Source organism: Mustela lutreola, chromosome 3 (genome assembly GCF_030435805.1).
Source record: "Mustela lutreola isolate mMusLut2 chromosome 3, mMusLut2.pri, whole genome shotgun sequence".
Classification (NCBI taxonomy): Eukaryota; Metazoa; Chordata; class Mammalia; order Carnivora; family Mustelidae; genus Mustela; species Mustela lutreola.
In genome coordinates, this window is record NC_081292.1 from 9,111,127 (window position 1) to 9,138,109 (window position 26,983).

Below are 26,983 nucleotides of genomic sequence, written 5' to 3' on the forward strand. Positions count from 1 at the left end.
GCTCCGGAGGGCGGTAACCCCGCAGACCCGAGAAGGCGGAGAGGCCCCCCGGGGAGGCAGATCCACTAGGAAGACAGCGAGCCCGTGATGTTGACTTGGCGGAAAGGGAAGCAGTCTGTGGAGGGGGGAGGGGGGACGGGGAAGAGAACGAGGCGTCCGCGGACAGCCTGCGTCTACGCGACGAGCCCTCTCTCCCCGAGGCTCTCTCTCCGGCTCCCGCGAGGCGCGGGAAACGCGGCCGAGCCTGGCCCCGCGCGGCCGCCGTAGAGCGCCCGTTGCCATGGCGGCCAAGGTTCGGGGCGGACGCGCAGAGGCGTGACTGAGAGTGCGACGAAGCCCTCGGGGTCCGGATCTAGCTTCCCGGGCCCGCGACCCGAAGAGGTGCCATGGGCCGGAGTAAGCGTCCCTTCCCACGAGCCGCCCTCGATTGTCCCCTTTTCCCGGCGTCGTCCCGGGGCCCGGGGGACACACGCGGCCCCGCCGCCCCTTCCCGGCCCGCGCACCCGGGTCCCCCCCGGGACCCTCTGCCTCTCCGCCCACCAACCGGCCGGGCGGCTCAGCTTCTGCGAAACGCGGGTTCCTCAGCTATAAAATGGGGCGGGCGACAAAGGCACGGGGCTTCCTGCGACGGGGTGGTGGAAGGTGCAGGGTTTGGCGTCGCCGGGGCCGGGAGCGGGCCCGCGCGTCTCGCCGCTCCCCGTGCGGCCCCCGGCGGGTCCCCGTCTCCCCGGGCTGCGGAAGGCGGTCCGAGCGGGGTTGGAGGGAGCCCGCAACCCACTGGCCTGGAGACTTAGAGCCTTCTTCATCCTTTTGGGCCTAAACCTCATCTCCACAACCGAAGCAATAACAGGCTTGTTTCGCTGACCTGGTTACGTGTCCTAAACATGCTTACAAACACACCATCACTGTGCAGGGTGATGGGATTAACGGTCACTTACGTTGGCTTGAACTGTTTGCCCGCCAGACCGTTTCCGATCTTCCTCTCATCTCTGGCAATCTTGTACTGTTCCGCCTAATTGCCCACTTACTGTAAAAGTGTCATAATTAACATTTTTAAATCGAGAGACTGTCCTGGATGATGGGGTTTCTGCCCTGGAAGAGGGGACAGTCTGGTGAAGGGGCAGATGATTTGTACATAGTAAAAGCCCCATTCCCAAGTGGGTATGCTTAACCAGTATTCCCTCTTCTCTAAAGCAAGAGACAAAAAAAATTGGGCCAACAGCAGTAAAAATTAAAGGAAATCTTTGTTTCCCACCCATGTAATCCTTAGACATTACGAAGGAAAAATGAAAACCTTTGTCCACATAGACGTTGTGTATGAACATTTAGAGCACCTGCTTTCACAGTAGCTAAGAAATGGAAACAATCCACATACTCGTCAACATTTGTTAATGGATTAACGAATTGTGAGCTGGACATCGGCGTGATTCCGTTTATTCCCCGGCCCTAACGTGTTCTCACTCTGATAAGAATACTTGGCAATGCTTTGTGTTTCCAGATATTAATAACAACTCAGACCCTGTGACCAGCCGGTGTCAACGTGATCTGGTATTCCCCCTTCCACAGTGCACTGTTACTCAAGGAAAGGGCCAGCAGTCCTTTTGGAAAGGACTCGGTGAATCATTGCCCTGTACTCTTGGGGACCCAGCCTCTCTTTTGGTTGGTGGGTTATCAGATAAAAATACAGGACATCCAGTATTTTATTTGCTAAATCTGGCAATCCTAGTTTCAGGTCCAAAAACGGAGGTCTGGAAATTAGGCAAGAAATTGTAAATTTTTATTGAGGCAATTGTCTTTAGCCTTCCAGGCATCAGTCCTTGTACAGATTGCATAGTGCCCTTGTTGGCCGCCCATCTGGATTGTCCTCAGGAATGTCGTGTTCTGTTCTCCATCTCCAAAGCCCTCCATGGATGTGGACCACCAGCCACAACTCCAGCTTTGTCTCATCAAAACATCTGTCCACCTAACTTCTAAAGTTAAATGCTACCTTGCCTTCCTTGTTTCAAAAGTTGTCTGACATCCCAGTTTCTATCAGTTAGCCCAGGTCTAGAACAGCATCTCCCATGGTCAGCCTTGGCCTTGTATTTGTCTAGTTTAGAGCTCAGGGTGATGCTGGCCTCGTAGAATTATCTCAGGAAGTATTCTTAATTTTTTTAAATTGTCTTAAGTTTTATAGAAGCGTTTGGGCATACTGGATATTATTTTTCCTTAAGTGCTTGGTAGAATTTATCAGTGAAGACATCTGTGCCATGGATTTCTTTGTGGGAGGGTTTGAGCTACATATTCAGTTACTGTAGTAGATACAGGGCTGTTTGGTTTATCTGTGTCTTCCTTCCCATGTGAGCTCTGGTAGTGTGTGACTTTTAAGGAATTTTCCCATTTAATGTAAGTTCCTGAATTTATTAGCATAAATTTATTTATATTACTCTCTTACTAGCCTTTAATACTATATAATCTATATGACATGTTTTCATTCCTAATCGTGGCAGTCTACATCTTTTCTTTTTTCACTGATTCAGTCTGGCTAGAAGTTTACGGATTTTATTTTTTAAAGTATTTTTATTGACTTTTTGCAATTGTTTCTGTTTCCATTTCATTTAGTTTTGATATAATCTTTGTTATTTATGTTCTGCTTACTTTGGGTTTAATTTGTTCATTTTTAGTTTCTTAAGGAAGAAGCTAATGTTTGAGACTGTTTTCTTTTCTTTAAGCATTTAGTGCTATAAATTTTCCTCCAACTTATGTTTTAGCCATATCCCACACATTTTGATATGGCTTTTCATTTTTTGTTCTGTTCAAAATACTTTCTTATTTCCCTGTGGATTTCCTGATGTCCAGTTTTTTTTTCCATATTTTTTTTCTGGATTTTAGTCATTTTAGGCTGGAGTTCAGTCTTGTCCCTGTGACTCCAACATGTCTGGAACCTGAAGTCCATGTTCTTCTTATGATTAAGTCCTGGTCCTTGTTCTCTGCCCTATCTACTCTTTGGTTTCAGGAAGCAAACTTCTTTATATGAAGGGAGAAGCAGACTCCCCACAGAGCAGACAGCCCAATGTGGGACTCGATCCCAGGACCCCAGGATCCTGACCTGAGCAGAAGACAGATGCCTAATAACCGAGCCACCCAGGCACCCTGTCCTTTGAAGTTTTTAAGTTATGATTATCCCCATAGTTCTCTACTGCCTGATGTGTCACACCATGCAGGGGGTTCTCTTTCATTAGTATCCTATTTGCTAGAAGTTGAATGTTTGTGTTCCCCCATATTCATATGCCAAAATCTCTCCTTTTTTTCTTCTCTTCTCTTCCCTTCCTTCCCTTCTCTTTCTCTCCTTCCCACTGTCTTCCTCCCTCCCTCCCTCTGTTTATGTGTTTGTTTGTTTGTTTCCTGGGGCGGGGGGGGGGGGGGAGAAAATCTTAAGCAGGCACCACACCCAACATGGGGCTCCATCTCACAACCCTGAGATCATGACCTGAGCTGAAACCAAGAGTCAGATGCTTAACCGACTGGGCCACCCAGGCACCCCTCATATGTTGAGATCTTAACCCTCAAAGTGATGGTATTAGGAGGTGGGCCCGTGGGAGGTGATTAGGTCATGAGGGGTAACCCTCATGTTTGGGATTATTGCCCTTCTGAAAGAGGCCCCGGAGGCCTAGCTTCCTCCTTCCACCATGAGAGCTTCCCATCGGTGGGGAAGCGGGCACCCCGGGCACCCCAGACACCAAATCTGCCCGTGCCATGATCTTAGACTTCTAGCCTCCAGAACTGTGAGAAATAAATATTTCTTATTTGTAACCCACCTAATTGATGGTATTTGTGTTATGGTATTCCAGATGGATTGACACAGTTCACTGTGCAAGTGTTAAACGTCCCGCAGCTCCCTGGTGGCAGACACTATCTGTGCTCCCCCTCCCACCGGTAGTGCTGTCCCCATCGCCCCTCAGGCGGCAGACTCTGACTGCAGAAGCCCGTCTTGGTTAGTATCTGCATTCGCATTCCACTTTCAGTGTCCACCCTTCCAGGTTGGGTTCCCCAGGGAGCAGACCTGTCGATGGAGATTAGTGTGCAGGAGGTTCACTAGGAGTGTTAGTGGAGTGGATAGGGAAGGCAGCAGCAAGACTGGCTAGGGAAGGATGCTGGGCTGTGGTGCATTTAAACAAAGGCCATCGCTCACCAACCTGGAAACTGAAGGACCTCTAAACTGGGAATGGACCTTTCGATTTTCCCAAGGTAGGGTGAGAGGGCTGGGCTCTTAGAGCCCACATCAACTGTCATTGGATACAGGCTTTCCTGGGAGGGACCACGACGTTGATTGAGGTGTCTTTTCAGCCGAGGGACTTGCAAAGACAGTGGGCAGCTGAGGGTAGACTGCTGGCACAACTCCTAGCAGTGAGAAGAACTAGTCCTTCAGTTTTAAAGGAGGGAACTGGGCAACATAGCATCCACCATAGCCTGGAGCACCCCTTCCTCATCCATTTATCTGACAAATACCTACTCACCTTTCAAAACTCAGCTCAGGCTTCTTCTCCACGGTGCCTCTTGTGATCTTCCTCCTGCCACTCAGTAACACTGATCACTCCCCCCTTTATACTTTATACTCCTTGTTCTCTCTGTGTTCTTCTGTCACGGCCCCATAGCCCTGCACGCATGTTCTTTCATGGCACTCTACATGAATCACTGGGTTGGGTCTAGTATGACTAGCGGTGTTTTGTTATGATGACCTGAGTCCGTCATGAAAGGCAGGGCGAATGAGTAATTCTATTTTTAAAAGTGGCCATTGAAAACATTAAAAAAAAAGAAAAAGTAAATGCTGCAAGAGGTGACCTTCTCCTATTTGTCACCCCTTTATCTCTGTTACATTTCTGTTTCACAGATATATTTCAGGGTGTTTACAAATTCTGTGAAATCTGCCCTAAATATACACTACCTATTTTATTCAAACCCAGTGAGAAATAGAGGGCTATTTAAAAAGCATAGTAGTATAAAGCTTGGGAATGAATGAATACTTCATGATTGGCTCTGACAATACTTCATTATTGAGAACTTTGCTCAATACACTGAAAAGCTCCGTAGAAACAACGTGGCCTGACAACCGCCAGTACGCCAGAAACCTTCTCCTTCTGTTCTCCTCACCCCACCCCAAAGAGTCATTTTATTGCCATTACCTTAAGTTGTTGAAAACCCAGTCATCCCATGGCATTGAAAAGAAGCGTAGGCTGGCTTATGAGTTTTGATTAAAACTTTGGTTGGATTCCTTGGTACCATTCCAATTAGTGAGATAAACATGAATCTGTGTTTAAAGTGTCCGTGTTCTTCTCAGCCTCTGTGCACCCTACAGGTCTCGGCTAGCACCCTCTGTGGATGAGACGCTTCTCAGAGCCAGATCGGGTCAGGATTTTGCTATTGGAATTTTTCCAATGAAAGCACTGTGTTTCATAGAGTACTTGGGCATGTTTTTCTACCACTGGGGTAGGCGTGGCAATACCGTCTCTCTTGAAACGAGTTTAGGGTGACATCCTAATGCTTCCAAAGCATCTTTAAATCCCTGGGATGATTTCTTATCAATGCAGTGATGTATTATGTGGAGTAGGACTTTCTAAAGGTGAGCAGTGCTCCTGGGAGTAAAGGTGAGTTTGGTCTAGATGATGTGGTGTGTGCAACTGTAAAATGCTTTCCTGTTGACAAGCATTGGAACGCTCTTATTCCCACCGACCACGTACATCATCTTCCACGTTTCTTTCTCAGGACTCATTTCTTCGCTGATATTTGTCATTGCAGGTGGGGACAGCGTTGTAGAACAGCAGTTTCCCGAGTGCTATAAATGGGGGGGCCACACAGTGGTTTCTGTAGAAGAGCTCAGGAAAGTGGCTTTTATTGAAGAGCTGAGGAAAGGGAGCTCCAGACTTTAGCAGTACTGCCTTCCACTGTGATTCTCCATTTTGTCATCTGTCCTAATTGCATAGAACGTTGCTGTTGGACAAGCTTCCCTTTGGTACCGAATCACCTGTTGACCCTCCTCTCCTGTGTGTGTTTGCAAATTAGTTATTCATGCAAAGGTTCCTCTACTCCCATCCCTTTTAACTGATAGTGATTTTTATCATCTTAATTCTGGTGGTTAGGAGATACAGATCAATGTAATTCCTTCCTAATATCTACATGCCCCTGAAAGGGAGGAGTTGACAATTGCATGAAAGTGATCAAATTACACAGAAAGTAGCATAATGGGAAAGGTTTCTTAATTTTAAGAAAGGTGTAGCAAGAGAACATAGGAAGGCTATTTGGTGTCTGTAGAGGAACATGCTGGTATTTACGGTTGGACAAATTGGAAAAGCCTCTAAGAATGTAGAGCTGGAGTGGCCCATGATCCCTTTAGTGTTTCTGAGACCCAGCCGCTCCCAGTGGGTTGCACAGATGCTGACGTAGCTGTCCCAGGCTGGACACTATGATGCTTTAAAAAGATGCTTTCAGAATTCCCCTGAACACATCGGACTGAACCATACTTACAGATGACGGCTGCTGTGGGATTCAACTTGGGTTTATATCTGCAATATGAATGTTCCTCTAGGCCTTCCAGGGCAACTGGTGACCCAGGGAAAGAATAAAATGGATGTTTATGTGTCAAGTTATAATCAAACAGCCAGATAAAATGCATTTTCCTCCCTTGACAAGAGTATCTTTATAACAGCTCAAAAGGCTACGTTTACTCCTTGGGTTCCATGCCAGAGCTGGGGGCGGGTAGGCAGGGCATCTGGGGAGAGCGGACTCCTGGCCCACCCCTCCCTTCTCTTCCCATTCCTGGCTCTGTCCTGTCCCTCAAGCCCCTGTGTGAAGGTGGATATTCCTGCCTACATCCCCATCCACATTTCCAGAAAAGAGCTACTCCTTGGACGTTCCAGGGTGTAGGGATATCTTCAGGAATGAACCGGGAGAAACAGCCAGTGTTGGGCGTGGAGGTAGGCTTGGGGCCCGTTGGGGAGAGAATTCTCTTGTTCTTCTACCTGGGACATGTTCTAGAAGGAAAGGCCTGGACTCTGGACAGACACATCCTTCTGGTCCCTTTGACTCCAGGTCTGATGACATCAAGGCCCCCCAAAACCCAACCCTCTACTCCATGGATTAGTATAGTTCATGTTACATATACCCCACTGGTCACTGAGAGTCTTATTTGTAGTAGTGAATAATTCCTGCATTTCCTTAGGGTAGCTTAAATAACACCGATTGTGCCATCCCAACCCCCCATTCCCTGCCGCATCCTTACTAAGAGAATTCTTGGAGATGATTACAGAGACAACTAATATATGTGACTTTACACAGCAGCTTCACAGTGCCTTCAACTTGGCTGTACCCACAGATTCATGATCAATTGATTTAAGCTGTTAGAACCAACTTTGGTAGTGAGATGTGTGGAGAGTAGTTTGAATGCCCTTCTCTTACAGGTTTGGTTTCCGGAAAGTTGTTTTCTGCTGAAGCTGGCTTGCCTGCTAGCCATGGCCTCCAGAGGCAGCAGAGAACAGTAGGCAGTAGGGCCTCCAGAGAGCTGCGGCTGGCAGGGTTGCCCTATTAGCCTCCCCCCCTGCCTCTTTGGCCTGCCCCTCCCCAGGACCTGGCATGCAGCCAGCTCTGCCAGCTAGTTGAGCCAAGGCTTGGAACAGCAGGGACATTCCCTGTGTACTGTATTTGAATCTCTGGACCATTACACTTCCCCTGTCTTTCTTCCAAAGAGCTGTCATGCAACCCTGTCTCCTACCACCAGAAATAGCAGGGGTTCAGCTAGCTGCACACAAATGATCGAGTTCGGACCTGTTTTCACTTTTTTTTTTTTTTTTTTAAAGGCAAACTCCCCCTTTCAGGATGGGGCATGGAAGTGGGGCAGGTGAGCGGCTGTAAAGAACTCGGTCTTAGCTAGAGGAACCTGTACCATTGAGGAAGCCTGGGACGTCCTGAGACATTCTTCCTTGCTCCTGTTTGGGGCGGTGTAGCATAGTGGCTGACAGCTGGTGGTCGACACCAGACTCCTGTGCTCACAACTCGGCTCTGGCACTTCCCATCAAGACCTTGGGCAAGTTATTTAACTCATCTGCTGAGTGTAAATACTCATATATGAACACACACAAAGCATTTTGGACAGTGCCTGGCACCTCATAAGCGGCAATAAATGAATCTTTATTGTTTCTCTGGCTGGACATGCAATGTTCCACTGTCCACCTAACATGTGGATATTACAATGCATTAATTATGGTTTTAGTAGCACCAGAAAACACAGGATTTGTCCACTGGAATCACGTCTTTAACTTGAGCGTGCCCTGGGAAGGGGATTCCTGTCTTGCTCTTGGCTCCAACCTTGGACCAGGGCATTGTCTTCAGCCCCTTGGTGCCCCCCTAACAGGACAGCCCCTGTGCTGCAGGGCACTCCAGCCAGAGGGCCAGAGACTCTCCTCACCCTCCTCCTGAGAATGACTCCTTTTCTTCCTCCCGGAGACAGACCGCAGGGTAGATGCTGTATAAGATCACAGTGCAATATCTAGGGTGCTTCTGTCTTTTCACTTTTAGTGAGATTAATAAATGTCAATTGAATGAATGGACCTTTCCTTACTGAATGGTGGGCAATGCCGTCCTAGTCTTGCCCTCTGGCAGCCAGACCCTGCCACTCTGTCCAAGTGGTCCTGTCTTGGTCTCCTTAGTGGGTCTCATCCAGTTCAATGTGATACCACCGTGGGATTCCATATCAACATTCTCAAGGTCATTACCCTCCCACTCTGTCCTGGTCCAGACAGCTAAATGTAGGTAGACCCTGTGCAAAAAAACAAAACAAAACAAAAAACAGAAAACAAAAACCAGAAAACAAATAAAACAAAAGCTCTCTGACTCACCATGGTGTCCCCAGCAGGAGGCAGCTCCTCTTTGTTCTCCTCCCCTTTGAAAACCCCTGGGGCCTGGAGGACCAACATCTAACTGGTAATGTAATAACCTCACGTGCACAGGGACGGAGATGTAATCCGTACCAAATTTTCTTTCAGTCACAGAAGATCTTATTAGACGGAATGCCGCGCACAATGACTGTGTGATTTTTTCCCTGGAGGAACTCTCCTTGCATCAGCAAGAGCTAGAAAAGCTAGAACACATTGACAAATGGTGCCGGGATTTAAAAATCCTCTATCTTCAAAATAACCTCATTGGAAAAATTGGTAAGTCTTCAGGATTTTGTGCTCACAGTTTCTTTGACATTTTGAATGGGAGAACTTTGGGGAGGGCAGTATGATTCTTAGAAGAAGACAACCTGGGTGAAAAGGAGCCATACAGGGGAAATAGACGCGGCGGCTCCCGGAAGCTGTGCGTGGACCCTCTCCTGGGGCTCCCACGCTGCTCAGTCCCCTTGCCCAAGGGTCGCTAGGGATGCCATTAAGGAGATGCCAAGGGGCCCTTAAGGGTGGGAGCACGATTGTTGACCTGCTCATTTATAGCCTGGTTTTGTCAAAGTTTGAAAGTGGAATAGAGGCCAAGCATTCATCATAGTTTTGTATTGGTCCATGGAACCGAAGCGTTGTGTACAAGTTAGACCACATTTAGAGGTTCCCTGGGGTGGCTGGTTCTGCCGTGGTTACGGTGAACATGGATGTGCAAGGCTTTGTGCTGTGTATGAGTTATCAAAGGGATGCGCACCTACACCCCTGCTCACTGCTCCAGTTTGAATGAAATGACAAGTAGACAGATCAAAACATCAGCATTAAACTCACAAAACCTTTTGGAGAAAGTGGCTTAGCCTTCAGCCAAAAGGGCTTCCTAAAACTGCCCTCAAGTTTCATCTGTCCACCTGGTCGCATGCAGGTTGGGCAGTATGTGGGCCCTGCGTAGGGCAGTATGGTCATAGGGGACGAGAGTGTGTACTCTCTGCAGGCAGGGAGACCCCAGGAGCCAGAGAGAGTGTAGGGGTGTGGCTGGCCAGGCCTAGTTCCTTCTCCCAGCTCATCCATCAGCCAGGTGGGGCCGCCCCACAATTCCATGGGGAACAAAGAGTTAAGTGGTGGAGAGAAGGGAGGCCTATGGAGTCACTCTGAGGGTGTCCTGCCACCAGATACAGGAGCATTTCCCACACCCAATAGAGCAACCTGTAGTTTAGTGGCAAGAGGAGGCACAGGTCTTGATGGGCCTGATCCCTCCCTCAGCCTCTGAAGATTGTGTGAAATTAGTTGAGGTCACTTAGCCTTGCGGTGCATACGAGAAACCATCCCTCAGATGATAGCTGCTACCATCGCTGTTAAATCTGTCATTTACCCAGGCTAGACACATGGAGGTAGCTGGGAGCTGGGGGAAAGGGATGGGCTTAGTGTCTAGGAAGCAGAAGAACGCCAGCCCCTCTGGGCCAAGGCACTGGAGCCAGAGGTCAGCTTTTAGGTTGTGTCTGAACTTGCCCTTGTGATATGCAGTGGTTCTCAACAGGGTGCTTGACAACCTCTGGAGACTGTTTTGGTTGTGACAGGTGTGTTGGGGGGGAGGGGTGTGCGACCACCTACACTGCACAGAGACATTGCTAACCCTCCTGTAGTACAAGGACGCCCCCCCCCCCCAAGAAAGAACCGCCCCCCCCCCCCAGCCTTAGTAGCCCTGAGAGACTCTGAGCGATAGGAGATCCCGGATACCCCTGAGATCTCATCCCTGAGGCTGAGAAACCCTGTGGAGGTGGTTGCCCCTGATTTGGTGGATAATTGAAAATTGGTCCTCGGGTTGCAAAAAGCCTAGAATTTGCATTATTTTTTTTTTTGAAGATTTATTACAATTCTTTACATTTCTTCAGATAATTATTTTAGGCATCTTTCACTTTACCAGAAATTAGAAACTCTGGCATATTGTTCAATTAAAAAGGCTGTTACAGAAAACCACCAGCTTTTATGCAAGGGGGCATTAGCGAGCCGTCCTAATTGTACAGATCTAAAAGAGTTCCCGAAATTTTAATCTCCACAGCTGGGTCCATCACAATTACTAATTAGTAGCATAGTATTTCAGGCCTTTTCAGAACTGCGAGAAAGCTTAAATTTTTGCTTCCAAAGTATTCTTAAATTAAACACTCTTTTAAATCCTAATAATGGGATTTTTCAGTGCCGCTCCACCCATAGGCATGCAGGCGCTCATTTAGCAAGCCAAAGTGTTTCTCTAGGATTCACACTTGCTCTGGTGCCATTGAGGTAGAAGTTTGCAGAATAGTTGGCTCTTCTAAAACTCTTTCTTGCTGGGAGATGCAGATGGGCTGGCAGGTGGTGGTGGGAGGCGGGGCTGTGCTTGCTTACTGTTGTTGCAGCAAGTCTGAGCTGAGGACCTTCCGGGGTCTTGTTAAAGTGGGGCTCCAGCTCCATCCCGTTCCCATTCCCACTGATTGAACCTGTGGGGGCCAGTTCCCCAAATCTGCATTTGTAACGGCTTCCCAGGGAGCCCAAGGCCTAAAGGTAACAGAAGAGCTGCTTACACTGGGGGATGACTTTGGTCCACCTCAAGTCTGTGGGTCTGGTATTAGCAATTGGTGAGAACTGCTTCCGGGGTGGTTTGGGCTAGAACTATAGTTTGGCAGACTCCCTTCCTGCATCCAACAGGCGCTGTACATTTTTATCTGTAGAGCCATTTTTTTTTCCCCTGACCAATTTGGCTCATTATTCTTGAGGGATAATTTAAGAAATCCTTCCCAAACAAATTTTTTTTTTCCTACCAAAAGACTCTTTTCACATTTAGAGGGATATACATATAACAAATGTGGGGAAGGAACAGGTCTTTTATTGTAGGCTGGCCATTTTAACGATAATAACATAAAAATGCAGATATTTTTGTTCGGGGGTACAGACTGCACACTCTGTTGGTCATAATCCTGGGCACATAGAGCTCCACATATCTGTTGACGATTGAATGCTCAGGTGTTGCCTGGAGAACCTTCTAGAAACATCAGGATTACTTATAATCATCTAATTGCTGAGAGAGATGTTAGTAATTTATTCTAAAATCCTCAGTTTAGAAAATGAGTCAACTGAGGCTCAGAGGTGAAGTGTTATTCTTAGGTCTATGTGAACAAATACATGATATTTTATAAATTTTAAATGAAATGTAACAATGGTAAGGGTGATGATGACCATAGCCATCCTGTTTGATCTTCCTCATATCAGTGAAAAATGGGCGGAAGGAGCATTATTTAAGTGAGGGGTCCTTTCCACGCACGTTCCCTAGCAGGGTTCCCCACATTCGTGTCCTCTTAGAAAGGACTGTTCTTTTAAGGTTTGGTGTAATGATTTAGTGCCGAGCTCTGGAGTCAAATTTCCTGGCTTCATCATTTAATCTTGAACAAGTGGGTTAAGTCTCTGCACCTTGGTATTCTTTTTTTTTTTTTTTAATTTTTTTATTTTTTATAAACATATATTTTTATCCCCAGGGGTACAGGTCTGTGAATCACCAGGTTTACATACTTCACAGAACTCACCAAATCACATGCCCTCCCCAATGTCCATAATCCCAACCCCTTCTCCCAAACCCCCTCCCCCCCGGCAACCCTCAGTTTGTTTTGTGAGATTAAGAGTCACTTATGGTTTGTCTCCCTCCCAATCCCATCTTGTTTCATTTATTCTTCTTCTACCCACTTAAGCCTCCATGCACCTTGGTATTCTTATTTGTAAAAGGGAGCCAACGGTAATTTTTACCTCTTAGGGTTATTATAAGGATGAAATGATGTCATATATGCAAAATGCTTAGAAAAGTACATGGCACATAGTAAGCCCTCGACAATATTAGCTATGGCATTATTAGCGTTTTTAAATGTTGGGTGATTCTTTCTTTCTGCTCCACCAGTCCAGTATGGGCTCCATCCTACAGCCGGTTTCCTCATGTCTGCGGGATGACTCTGGTAGCAATCAGGATATAACTTTCTTCCTTTTTCACATCCAGCAGGAGAAAGGAAAAGGCAGTCCCCAGGCATGGGGTATAATAGATCAGTGCCTCTCATTTGACTGGGAGCATTGATGTGCATGTGTTCTTCTCCGTCACTTACCTGCCAGGAAATGGCTGTGGGCTGGCTGGCTGAAGCCTAGACTCCTGAGCTGGCCTTCGCAAGGGACCTGCTATTGCACTGGCCCAGCTTGGTTAAGTCAAACTCCCCGGAGTTACAACTGGCTAGAGACAAAAGCAGAAGTGTATTCTATTAGGAAGGATGGAGGAAGAAATGATGCTGCATTTGATAACCAACAGTGTCTAAAGACCTGGTGTAGACAAGAAAAGCAACATGGTTTTGATAACATAACCATACTAATGCTTAGATTCCTGATACCATTTTCACAGCAGATTATGTAAAAATAGCTTTTATCTTGAAGGTTAATTAATTACATTTTTGTATATTTCAGAAAACGTTGGCAAACTCAAGAAACTTGAATATTTGAATTTAGCTTTAAACAACATCGAAAAAATTGAAAACTTAGAAGGTAAGAATTTTCTTCTGATATTTTATTATGAATTAAAATTGAGACTTGCAACTAAATTTAAACAGTGTCACTTAATAGGCACACTTTTCAAATTAATATTTAAGTCTTTTGTTTATTAATTATTGTGATAAAAATTCAAACAATAACAAAGTACATAAATTTGAAAATGGAAGTCCACTTCACCCCTCCTAACCCAGCTTCCTTCCCAAGGGTAGAAGGTAGTTTTGTTTCATTTGCTTTGTATTGATGGGATCATACTATGAGTATTGTTTTGAAAATTGATTTCGTCTATGAAATTACCTTGTTCTTTGATATCCAGGAAATGTGGGGGCTCTCTGTCAGAATGGTGGTACACCGATTTATCTCCCAAATTTTCTGCAGACGGACATTTGGGTGGTTTCTAGCATTTTGCTATAATAAGCATGTCCACAATGAGGATTCTTTTACAATTCAATCTGTGTGCATGTGTATTTTTTTTTTTATAGGACAGACACTTAGACATGGAATTCGTGGGTTTAAATATACACCTTTTGAAAAATAATGCCAAATTTTTCACTGAAAAGGTTGTATCAATTTACTTTTGTACTGGTAGTCCATGTGACACATTTGTACTCAAGCTCACTAATACTTTTTATAAGCTATCTTTTTTTTTTTAAATGGGAAGACATTGTTATCAAATAATTTTAAAATTTGGATCTCACTATTATTGAATGTCCAAATCCTTCTGATTTTTATTGAGTATTTGTATTTCATATTTTTGGGTCATTTTTCTATTGATTTATCTTTTTTTTTTAAATGTGCTCTAACACATTCAAGATATTAATCCTTTATGTATGTATGAGAATTTTGTCTTGCGTCGACTACTTTTCTTTTGTTCCAGTTATGATGCTAATACTGTTCAGAAGTCTTACATTTTAGTATACTCAACTTTATCAGTCTTTTTTCTTTATAGTTTATGAATATTCTATGTTCTGGTTTTAGTTATTGTATTTTTTTACATTTAATTTATCTAGTGCATCTCAAATTTATCACACAAAAGAAGGAACCAATGTATTTTTGGGATAAAGAAAATGTGATACACACACATACACACACACACACACACACACACACACACACACACACAGGAATATTACTCGGCCATAAAAAAGAATGGAATCTTGCCTTTCACAACAACATGGTTGGACCTTGAGGATATCACACTAAGTGAAATAAGTCAGACAAAGACAAATACTATATGATCTCACTAATATGCAAAATCTAAAAAACAAAACACCAAGCTCAGAGATACACAGAAGAGAAGATTTGGTGGTTGCCAGAGGTGGCGGTTGGGGATTCAGGCAAAATGGATGAAGGAAGTCAAAAGGTACAAAATTTAAAACTATAAAATAATCAAGTTATGAGGCTGTAGTGCACTGCATGGTGACCATAACTAGTAATGCTGTGTTGCATATTTGAAAATGCTAAGAGAGTGCATCTTTAAAGTTCTTACCATAAAGGAAAAAATTCTGTAATTCAGTAAGGTGACAGATATTAACTAGACTTCCGGTGGTGATCATTTCATGAACTACACAAGCATTGAGTCACTATGTAGTATACCTGAAACTAATATAATGATGTATGTCAATTATCTCTCAATAAAAAATAAGGTGAATGTGGAAAATTGTATTTTTCCCCAAAATGTCTCTTAATTGAAATATTTGAAGGATTTATTTTGTAAATGATACAAAATTCACATACCATAAAACTTACCATCTTAAAATATACAAGTCAGTGGCTTTTAGTGTATTCACAAGATGGTACACCCATCATCACTAACTAGTTCCAGAACATTCCATCACTCCATACCACACCCTGTGTATGTGTATGTGTTGGCCCCAGTCCACTCCTTGTCTCCACAGATTTTCCCATTCTGAACATTTCATGAAAGTGGAATTGACAATATATGGTCCTTTTTGTCTGCAGCGTGATGTTCTCAGGGTTTATCCTGTGGCATGTATCAGTACCTCCTCCCCTTTTGTGTCTGGGTAACATTCCATTGTGTGGCTGCATAGCATTTTGTTTGCCCACTTGTTAGTTGATGAGCATTTGGGTTGTTTCCACTTTTGGTTATGAATAAAGTTGCCATGAACACTAATGTACAAATCTTTGCATAAATGTGTATTTTCAATTAATTCAGTATACACCTGGAAATGGAATTGCTGGGTCACGTGGTAACCCTCTGTTTAACTTTTTAAGGAACTGCCTAACTGTTTTCCAAAGCAATAGCACCATTTTACATTCCCACCAATGGCTACCAAGTGCTCCAACTTCTCCACACCCTCGCCAACACTTGTGATTTTATGTTTGTATTTATATCTTTGTTTTTATAGGTGCCATCCTGGTGGGCGTGAGGTGGTGTCTCATTGTGGTTCTGGTTTGTGTGTACCTAATGACTGATGAGCGTGGGCATTTTTTATGTGCTTATTGGCCATCTGTATACTTTATCTGGAGAAATGTTTATTCAGAACCTTTGCCCATTTTCTAATTAGGTTGTCATTTTACTGTTCAGTTGTAAAGCCTATTTATATATTTGGGATAGTAGAATCTGGTCAGATATATGGTTTGTGGATACATTTTCTCATTCTGTGGGTTTTCTTGTCAATTCTGATGGTGTTCTTTGGTGCATAGTGGTGTTTTCTTAAATAGTTTTATTGAGGTATAGTTGATATACCAAACCTGCATGTATTTAATGTAAACAGTTTGTTGAGTTTGGATATTATGGACACACTTTGAAACCCATCACTGCAGTCAAGGTAATAGACATACCCATCACTTCTCTTTAATCTTATATCATCTAGAACTCTTTCAAATGGATTTTTCTTGTACTAGATTGATCTTCCATTTCTCTTACTCTGTATTCCTTATTTAAACCTCTTTGTCTTGTTATTCTACATTCTGGAAGGTTTCCTGTTTTACTTTGCAAGCTTCTATTTTGTGCTTTTATTTTATTTTTTTTTAATGCCTGGTAACACTTGGTGTCTGTTCATAATCATGATGGATTTGGCTGATTAGGTGTCTGGTGCGGGCTCATTCTGTGGTTGTGAGCTTCTGTTTCCACATCCGGCCTCTCACTCGGCTGGCAAGGCTACTGGGGGCTCTGTGAGCGTGGGTAGGTCATGGCCACTGGCAGGCTTGAGTCTGGAGTACAGGAGCATGAAGCAGAGCCAGGCGAGCTGCTCTCCCACCCCACTCCCATCTGCCAATAACTAAAATTAGGAAGACTTTACTTAGGGTATGGTGGATTTTAGCCTGTTTGCCTCCTAGTGTAGAAATGGGTATTTTGGAGACTCTCAAGGTTATACAGCAACAAGATGTAATTATTCATCATACGTTCCGAATTTTTATCCTCAAAACCTAAAATGCTGTCATGATCAAAGGCCCCAAAGCCGTCTTCAGTGCTGGAACTGGGAAGATTCTGTCCATCATGGGCATTTTTCTGCATTAGAAATGCAGAATTTCTCCTCTAGCCGCCACTCTATAGCCCAATGCTGCAGTCTCATGTGAACAAGTGGAATAACAAAATTTATTGTGTATGCATGTTTTGTGATAGTACAATGTCAGTCTGTAATGTCAGAGAAATAATTAAAACTCTCACTCTTAGTTGGTATGTCCAGGACTTGTTTTGGTTAAGGAAGGATCTTGGGAAAGTTGTTTTCCTGTGTTTTGCTCTTCTGCCACGAGAGGGCAGCATCGTCACTATTGTCTTTTTGAGCTTTGGGAACTGTAGTCCGCAGCCCTCTGCTGGCCTCTACCTGGGCACTTCTTGAGAGCGCCACCTTACAGCTCTAAGAAGGAGGCACTGGGTGCAGGGTAGTTTGAGGAGGTGTTTGAGGGGATGGACAGTAGGGAGGGAGGAGGCTGCAAATCTGTCTGCTGGTAAGTATGAACTCTGTTTAGGGTTAAGGTCAGAGGAGGAAGATGACTCGTCTCACCCACTTGAGTAATTCTCAGTATAATTTTAAAGATAACATGGATTTTTGCTTGCTTATTATTTTGTTTTGCTGGCTGGCAAAAACGAGCTAGCATACTGTTTCCTCTGTTTTGGATTCACTGGGATATGATATATTGCCTTCTTTTTCTATCCCTCTTCCTTACCATTCTAACCTGGAAGGAGAGTGGGTTTCTCAGGGTGTGAGGCTCCCCCTGGGCAAATCAACATTGTCAGTTGTGAAGACCTTCTCACCACCATGAGCCATTGAGGTGGATCGTCGAAGAACAGATGGACTGTGGTCCTCAGCTGAAGGAAGGAGTACCTAACTCCAAAGAAGAGGCTTTCTCAAGCCCGCCCAGTTCAGCAAGAATTGTTTGTTAGGATGACAGATGGGGTTTACTTTCTTATAGATAGACCAAGCAGAAGAACAATTAAAATTTATCATTTTGAAAAATATAATGAACATTTGGAAGGTTCTTCATCTACAACATTACAGCAAAATAAAAAATACGTAAATTTTTGAACATGTTGGAGTCTTGTAAGTGTCACCGTTTTCTTCCTTTTGTCCTTCCTTCTTTCCTGTTCTCAAAATATGCGGAGATGACTTAGGATATAATCCATTTTGCATACACAAGAGGGCAAGAACCTGAGCCGGCCTGTTGGTAATAGGATTACAGTGGACAAGAAGTAGGTGGGAAGAATGTGGGGGTTGAGGTCTGCAGGGATTGGTGACTGATGAAATGAAGGGGCTTAAAGCACAATTTAGGTTAACACTCAAGTTAGTTATGACTTGACTTTTGGCATCTGACACCAAAATGGTGATGACATTAATAGGATGTAGACATCAAGGAGGCAGGAAGGCTGTCTTGAGGAGTGGAGAGTGAGAGAAAACATGAAGAGTTCATTTTTAGACACATTGAATAGGATGTCTTGCAGGCATTTGGAAATAGGAGTATGACATTCAGTTCAATGGTCAGATGTGAGGTCATTGTTCAGGACTCATCAGAAATTGGGAACATGACTGTTGTCATCAAGAGAAACATGAGACAGAATACTGGGTCGAGGATGGAAATCTGGGATATGTTACCATTGATGGAGCGCAAAAGTCTGTAAAGGGGACCAAGAGTAATAAGCTGAATTATAAAAGAGAACAAGGAAAGATTAAATTTTAATTGTTCTTCTGCTTGGCCTATCTATAAGAAAGTAAACCCCAAGACCACTGAGGCATTTCAAAGAGAATTTATGGTCGGTTAAGAAGTGTACTTGACAGGGCGCCTGAGTGGCTCAGCGGGTTAAGCCGCTGCCTTCGGCTCAGGTCATGATCTCAGGGTCCTGGGATCATGCCTCGAATCAGGCTCTCTGCTCAGCAGGGAGCCTGCTTCCCCCTCTCTGCCTGGCTCTCTGCCTACTTGTGATCTCTCTCTCCCTGTCAAATAAATAAATAAAATCTTTGGGGAAAAAAAAAAAAGAATTCATGGTCAATCGTGCCATAAGCATCGACTGTTCTAGTGACATAATGGATTGAGAGGGGTCTGTTAGATTTATCAACATGAGGATATCCTTTATCACCTTTAGAGGAGCAAATCTAGTAGAATATTGAGGGTGGAAGCCAAAACCAATGGGTCGAACAATGAATGGGGATGGAGAAAGAACCAGAGCATATCGATGTAGGCTGGCTTATAACAATAGGCATTGCCTACTTCTGGTTCTGCCTGCCTCTGCAGATTCACTTCTTTGCCCCCAATTTTTTTTTTCCTGGAATGTCCATCTTTTTTCTCCTTTCTCCATATTAGATAAAATCTTTCTCCATATTTAGCCCTTTATCCTGAAGTCCTGGCTCAGTAACTTGGTCATAGCAGGGACTGGGGAATAACTCCTGAATGAAGGGATGAATGAACCCAGGAATAGATGACTCGAGAGTGAGGCCCTCCCTCTGGAAGCACTAATGCAGAACGATCTTATTTGGAAGATTCTGGTTTGGGATATGACAAGATAGGAAGAAAACATGGAATTCTGGACAAGGTGGAGTCAGGTGCTAGCATCAAGAAAGAGTAAAGAAGAGAGAAACAGTAACATTTAATGAAGCTGGTTCCATTGTATAGCCTTTAACAATAAGAACCTTGCCCAAGGTGACGTGATTGCAGAGCTATGAACCCACCTGAATCAAGATCATACTGGTGAGTTTACTGTATCAGGAACCAAAGTTTGCAAGTTTGCCCTAAGTTACACAGCCCCAAAACAACAACAGAAAAGCAAGATAGAATCAGGAAGCCTATGGGAGGGCCGGAGCATGTAGACATTTGAAGAAATGGTGCACAGCAAGGCAGGGCTGTGTTTTCAGCTGGAGATGGCTCTCTAGGTATTAATGGATGCAAACTCTGCCAGGTGGATCCAACAAGCGTGAGCCAGCCACAGGAAGACAGCCTTCTACTGAACCTAGCTCGCAGAGGCTGCTGTGTAAATCAGATCAACTCTTCCTAAATCCACACCGAGGAACTGCAAACTTTTGCTCATGGGAAAGCAAGCATCCTTCTTCCCCCATAATTACATTGTCCAGCATAATCCTAAGAGTGCTTATTGGGTCATTTCTCATCCTAGCTAATGTTTGCTGAAGCTCTTTAGGTGACAGGTACTGTGCTAAATACCTCACCTGAATCATCTTACATTGTCTTTATAGCAACCCCTGAGCTGGGTACCAATGCTGTTTGTAAAACTGCAGAGGCAAAGGCTGCAGCCTGTAACTTATCCAACATCACACAGCAAGGATGTGACCAAGATGGAATGTGAACTCCGATCTGCCTAATACTAGAGTATTCCTAACTCTCAGGTTCCCATGGGATGTGAGGAAAGGGAGTTGATTCAGATTTCTGTGGCATCCAGCCCTCTCTACAATGTAGGCAGATGGGGCAGATCTACCGTCTTTGCATCCGTGACTCATCCTTTTTCTGTTACTCCTCTGAGGACCAAACTCTAACTCTTTACTGTTGTTGATACCTCCAGTACAGTTCCTAGTGGTCTTGGAGTCATTCTGTCCCTTCAGTGTGACTTTGTAAATATTAATTCTGATGCCTAAGGTTTATGAAATGCTATGCCTTTTGGAGACCCCTCCCACCATCACCCTTCATGGAGAGATGTGTCCTGCCCACCTGGCAAAATCCTCAGGACAGAGTGCTGGTATCCTCTCTAGAAGGACCTTTGTTCTGATGTCGTGTCCTCTCTAGTAGCACAGGGTGACCAAATCCGCATGTTACCCAGCCCAGGGCTTGCAGATCGGGCAGGGAAAGTGATTTCCCTTGGCTGGAGAGACAAGGGGAAATGCACATAGAAAAGCGAGTCAGGAGGTTCCTGGGTGGCTCAGTTGGTTAGGCAACTGCCTTCGGCTCAGGTCATGATCCCAGGGTCCTAGGATCAAGCCCCATGTCGGGCTCCTTGCTTGGCAGGGTGCCTGTTTCTCCCTCTCCCTCTGCCTGCTGCTCTGCCTGCTTGTGTTCTCTCTCACTCTCTGTCAAATAAATAAATGAAATTAAAAAAGAAAAAAAAGAAAAGCGAGTCAGGGCTACCCTTTGAGTTGGTATTTCTGAAAACGTATTTCTTGGTAAGCCTTGTAATTAATGATCATACTTAAAATATTGCAACTGTTGTTCCTGCTTTGAGCTGTTGTACACATTTCATTACGAGTGTGATTTTTTTTTGCTTTGTTTTCTTTTCACTTCTTTCCACAGGATGCGAATGGCTGACAAAACTCGACCTGACTGTAAATTTCATTGGAGAGTTGAGCAGCATTAAAACCCTACAGCACAATATCCACCTGAAGGAGCTCTTTCTCATGGGTAACCCGTGTGCTGACTTTGACGGCTATAGGCAGTTCGTGGTGGCAACCCTTCAGCAATTAAAGGTATGCTCATATTAATGATGCAGAAATCTCAGAGAAATGAAAACAAGCAACGTGTTATATTGCATGTTTATTCACAGCATTGTCAGGGAATGTGTGGTTTTAGAGAACGGAATATTCCAGAAAATCAGAACTAATCCTTCCGTTTACTGAAACTTTGAAGTTGTTTTAATGGATTTAATAAACTTTTGGAAAATAAATACATTTCTCCTTTCTCATTCAAAACACAACAGGGCTTAGCTGAACTATTTCTTGATGAATGCAAACATAGTCATGGAGGGCTTTCATCATTACTAATAGCAAACTGAGAGCTGAGAGTTTTTGAGGTGATGAGCTGTGTACCTCTGTATAGCATTTTCTTAAACTACTGTGCTTCTACAACTTTCTTGCATTGATTTCCCTTAGCTCATTCTCTCTGCTAGTGGTTCTCAGACTTTGCTACTCTTTGGAATTCTTCGGTGGTGTTTGCTGAGCCACACCCCAGAGTTTCTGATTCATTGGTCTGATGTAGCACCCAGGATTTTCCATTTCTAACAAAATCTCCACTGGCACTGATGCTGCTGGTCCAGGGACCTCACTGGAGAGCCTTCGCTCTATGTGTTAACCTGTTATGCCGTATCTCCCCTCACCTAATGTTTCTGAAATCTGGGGAAAAACAGATGGTTTCTAGAGAAATCATGTACCTGATTATATTCAACTAGTAATGCTAATTTTCATGTAATTCCAAGAGTTTCTGACCTGCATAAGTCCCATATGCTTCTGCAAGAAAATGCAAGAATGCATTGACTTCGTGATAGGCATTTTCTTTTATTCTCAGAGGACATTGTTTTTAGACGGCTGTGTTCTGCATAGTCGAGGTTGATGGATTTATGGAACACATTTCTTCTAATGTAATTTTTTTTTTTTTTGATTAAGAGAATGAGTGACTCAGGTAATTGAATCTGGAATATATATTTAGAATAAAATGATATATTAGCTCAAGCATAACCCAAGCTGATCATCATCATATGCTGACGTACTAAAAACATGAATGATGAGAACCAGAATATCATAGAAATGGATCCTGTAGCATACCACTGTGAGCCACTTCCCTGGAAGCATGCAGGGGCCCCTGTTGCCACTGTGCATTCAAGCCGGCAGCTGTGACAGCTGTTGGCCAGGTGCATGAAACCTGCAGCCCATGTGAGTCCTTATATCCAGAATGTACTGCAAATTGTTTTTCCAAATATCAACATTATAATTTTGATGTATAATTTCACTGATCCTGATTAATTTTTTAAATTTGTGTTTTACCCAATCTTTGTATGATTTTCCTTTTGTATTTGTTTCCTACTGTTGTGATGCTGAGTTGCTATAAACATAGTAGCTTAAAACAACACAAATTTGTGCTCTTACCATTCTGGAGTCAGATGTCTAAAATTAAGGTGTTGGCAGGGCTGTGTTCCTTCTGCTGACCTCAGGGGAGAATTCATTTCCCTGCATTTTGAGCTTCTAAAAGCATCTACTTTTTGGAGCTCATAGCCCCTACCTTTATCTACAAAGCCAACTGTGTATGTCTTTTAAGCTCTCCCTGACTCTGAGCCTGACTCTTTCTTCCTGATCTCCTTCTTTCCCTTATAAGGACACTTGTGATTACACTGGGCCCATCCAGATAATTGTTCCAATATTTCAGCTTGGAAAATCACCATAAAAACTCCAGATATAAATAATGACTGTAACAGTTAACAATATAGTGTGTTCGATTTTGTTGTTAAGGTTAGAACACGTGCCTGTTTGTATTAGAGCCCAACTTTGTGTAACATACCAGGCCCTTTTTTGTAGAGAGCATTTGCGAAGTGTCATTGTTATACTTGGAGCTGTGGTTTGACTTGAGGATTTGGCGTTGCTGGAATAGTGCCAAGTTATAAAATCAATATATTTTGAGAGCTTGTCATTAATAATTGGTTTCAACAGAAGACGTACCTATTATTTTACCAGTAAAGATACTTTGTAACTCGGGGCGCCTGGGTGGCTCAGTGGGTTAAGCCACTGCCTTCGGCTCAGGTCATGATCTCAGGGTCCTGGGATTGGGTCCCGCATCGGGCTCTCTGCTCAGCAGGGAGCCTGCTTCCTCCTCTCTCTCTCTCTCTGCCTGCCTCTCTGCCTACTTGTGATCTCTCTCTGTCAAATATATAAATAAAATCTTTAAAAAAAAAGATACTTTGTAACTCTGTTAATTGAACTAAATAAATGATTTTGATCAAAATTCCTGATGGTTCCCATTAAATACTGTGCTTATCACTATGGTATACTACTTATTGTTTCTAAATTCACAATATTCCACTCAAAGTCAACTTGGGGCTGATTCATATTGTGACTTTTGAATAATTGTACCATGTTGCTTGTTTTTTATTCAAGTGGTTGGATGGTAAGGAAATAGAGCGATCAGAAAGGATTCAGGCATTGCAGAATTTTCCAGTAATTGAACAACAAATCAGAGAGCAAGAGAAAGCTTATTGCCTCAAAAGAGCCAAAGACAAGGAAGAGGCTCAGAAGAACCTGCGGGAAGAGGAGGAAAAGGAAGCGAAGGCGAGAAGTTACCTGGGCTTTGAGGGACAGAGGTATGCAGACATCAGTGCTACTTTACGCGCAACCGAAGTATGAGAGTTTACTTTCTCCTCAACTTTGGTTAAAAGCAGCAAACTATTCTCACTTCCCAAAGTGTTCACGGTATCATATTTCAGATGACTGATTTGAAGAGTAAATTGTGATGTGAATTTTGGAGGAAAGAGTGGGAACGTCTCATTATTTGGGTCAATTCTTTGAGGTTTTCCTTCCTTATGAAAAAAATGCCTTTCCAAGCTGGCAAATTTAATTTGCATTTAAAATTATCCTGCAGACAAATCTCTATAAGATGTACAGGAAAGATGAATGAACAGGTGTACTTTGATTTATAATAGTGGGGATATTTTAGAAAAGTTAAATGTAAGTCACATTATTATAAGTCAAATAATTTTGATTGCATCATAAAATATTCTGTTTTGTGAATTATATAATGAATATATTTTAATGTGATTAATAAGCCTCTAAATTGGTCTTTTATACAAGCATGAATTTTTTACACTCGTTTATTTTAAATGACTTGCAGCTATAGTCAGTTGATTTGATTCCATATAGTGAAAGCTTTAAATATTTTGAAAGCAGAATCTCTTAATCTTAGAAAATTATAAGATATTTGAGGCATAAATAAATGTTTTGAAAATTAATAGACACTATAGTTCTTCCCAGATTTAATAAATATCAATAGTTTACATGTTTGCTTTGGATCTTTTTAAAAATAAGAAATAAAATATCCCCGAGAGTCTATGCTGTTTTCTTTTCATCTTCAGTGGGTTTGCCATCCTGAAAGTTAAGTGCATATGTGGTATATGTGATCCCATCCATATATATATGAAATATATTTACAGTGTAATTATGCTTCCTTGAACAAGAGTGGCTGTGTGTGTGTGTGTGTGTGTGTGTGTTTTGGCGTAAACAATATCTTTCTACAACTTTGCTCTTCCTTCAGTGTTACGTGTTTGAAATTTTTGCATAGAAAGACAGGTAGAGCTATTGATTCATTCTAACTGGGGAATAACATTCCACTGGATGAATAACTCAGTTTATCTCCGATGGTGATGTTCACAATATCTGACAGCTGGTAACCCGTTGGCCCTGCTGGATCAGAATGTGCACTGGCTCTCACTGCCTGCATGGCCCTCCTGGTGGAACTCAGCAGGAGATGCCCCGGCCAGCCATCCCTCATCAGATGGTCATTTAGATTGTTTCCCTGCTTTCATTTCCTTCAGACAATGTTGCACATGTCTCCTCCCGCAGGTATGAAAGCTTCTCTAGCGTGTTCAGCAGAGACGTTTCCACATCCTCAATTAGGAGATTTCCCCCCCCCCCAACCTGTATATTCATTGCCCAATTTTCTTGTTTGTTTTTAATTTTTTAAATTCATTTGACACAGAGAGAGAAGAGAACAGCATGGGGAGCAGCAGGTAGAGGGAGAGGGAGAAGGAGGCTCCCCACTGAGCAAAGATCCTGATTCGAGACTTGATCCCAGGACCCTGGAATCTGTATCTTAGATGTCTGCCTCTGTTTTTATTGGCTATCCATAGTTGTTCTCTTCAGGTCCTCTGCCTATTTTAACTAAGTTGTAAGGTTTTTTCCTTATTGATTTGTAGTTTTATATTCTAGGTGCAAATTCTTTAGGAGTTACGTGTTTTGCAAATATCTTCTTCCAGCCTTTAATTTTTATAAGTGCTTCTGTTTTATAGAATTCAAAAATAGTAATGTAGTTGTTTATTTTTGTATTTTTTGGACTCGTTTGTGGAAAATTTCCATTACTCCAATGTCTTATCTGTCTATGGGGAATTAACCTTCGACTACAGTGTGGGGTAGGGTACCAGTTGTTTTCCATCTGGGTAGCCAGTTGTCTGCGCCATTATAAAGATGCTATTCTTCTGATCTGTAACACCACCCTTACCATGTACCCTCTACTCATGTACTCATGGGTCCATTTCTGGGCTCCCTAGACTGCATCATGGATGCACCTTCACATGGTTTTAATATCTGTAGATTTATGGTAAATCTTGATATTTGGTAGGAGGTATTCCCATTTTTCAAATTAATCTCAGCTGTTCTTAGCTCTTTAGTTTTCTGTAAGTTTAGAATCTGCTATTCAAATTCCCTAAAAATCCCTAGTGTAATTTTGATTGAAATTGCATTTAATTTATATGTTAATTAGGGGAAAGTTGACATCTTCCTGATTTTGATCCTTCCTTGCTGAACTTTGAATAGTTTTCTCTGTTTATTTAGACCTTCTTCTGAGTCCTTCAATAAGGTTTTGTAATTTTCTCCATAGAGGTTTTACACCATTTTTATTAGATTTATTTCCAAGTATCTTGTAGATGGGACTTTAAAATACTCTTGTAATTGGTTCCTGCTGTTGTATAAAGAGACAAAAGATTTCTGTATACTGATACTGTATTAAGCAATCTTGCTGACCTTTTTAAAAGATGTGGTATTAGTCTGTAGGTGATCCTGTGTTTTCTATATAGAAGAACACACTTTTTTTTTTCCCAATAAATGGCAACTTAAAAAAATGTTCCAATCCTTATCCCTCTGCTTTTTTTTTTAAATTTTCTTTATGATGCCTGCTAAGGCCTCCAGTATAGAATGGAATAGCCACAATAAGAGTGAGAATCTGTCTAGTTCTGACTATAAAAAGAATCTTTCCAATTTCTCATCATAAGTAAGGTGTTCACTGTGAGGTTTTGGTAGAGTTAAGTAGGTGTCCTTTGATTACAAATTGATGAAGATCTGTTATCACAGATCCTGGATCTTACGAAGTACCTTTTTGGCCTCTTTTGTGATAGCCATGTTTATCTGTTAATGTGTTGACTCACATTAATAAATTTTCCAATATTAAGCCATCCTTGAATTTCCAGAATAAATTCATTTTTGTCCATGGCATATTTTTAATAGATTTCTGCATTCATTTTGCTAATATTTTACTTATAATATTTAAACCTATGTTCATAAGTGAGTTTATGCTGTAATATTCTTTTTTCATTGTATTTTCCCCAGTGTTTTGCATCAAAGCTATAATAGGCACATAAAATGTGTTGGGGGTCATTTCTTCTTCTTGGT

General features: G+C 42.9%; 1 protein-coding gene across 2 annotated transcripts in view; it reads left to right on the forward strand.

Moving 5' to 3' along the window:
• The first annotated feature begins 228 nt into the window (after positions 1-228).
• DNAAF11 (dynein axonemal assembly factor 11) overlaps positions 229-26,983 on the forward strand; it is a 70,685-nt gene continuing 43,930 nt past the window's right edge. Inside the window, exons 1-5 of one of the 2 annotated variants that reach the window (XM_059165603.1) lie at positions 229-396; positions 9,015-9,182; positions 13,365-13,442; positions 21,138-21,310; positions 23,705-23,907. In XM_059165603.1, the coding sequence (XP_059021586.1) occupies positions 387-396; positions 9,015-9,182; positions 13,365-13,442; positions 21,138-21,310; positions 23,705-23,907 (632 nt within the window). In that variant the 5' untranslated portion in view covers positions 229-386. The remainder of the gene's footprint in view (positions 397-9,014; positions 9,183-13,364; positions 13,443-21,137; positions 21,311-23,704; positions 23,908-26,983) is intronic. The other variant, XM_059165602.1, reaches the window with a different exon arrangement.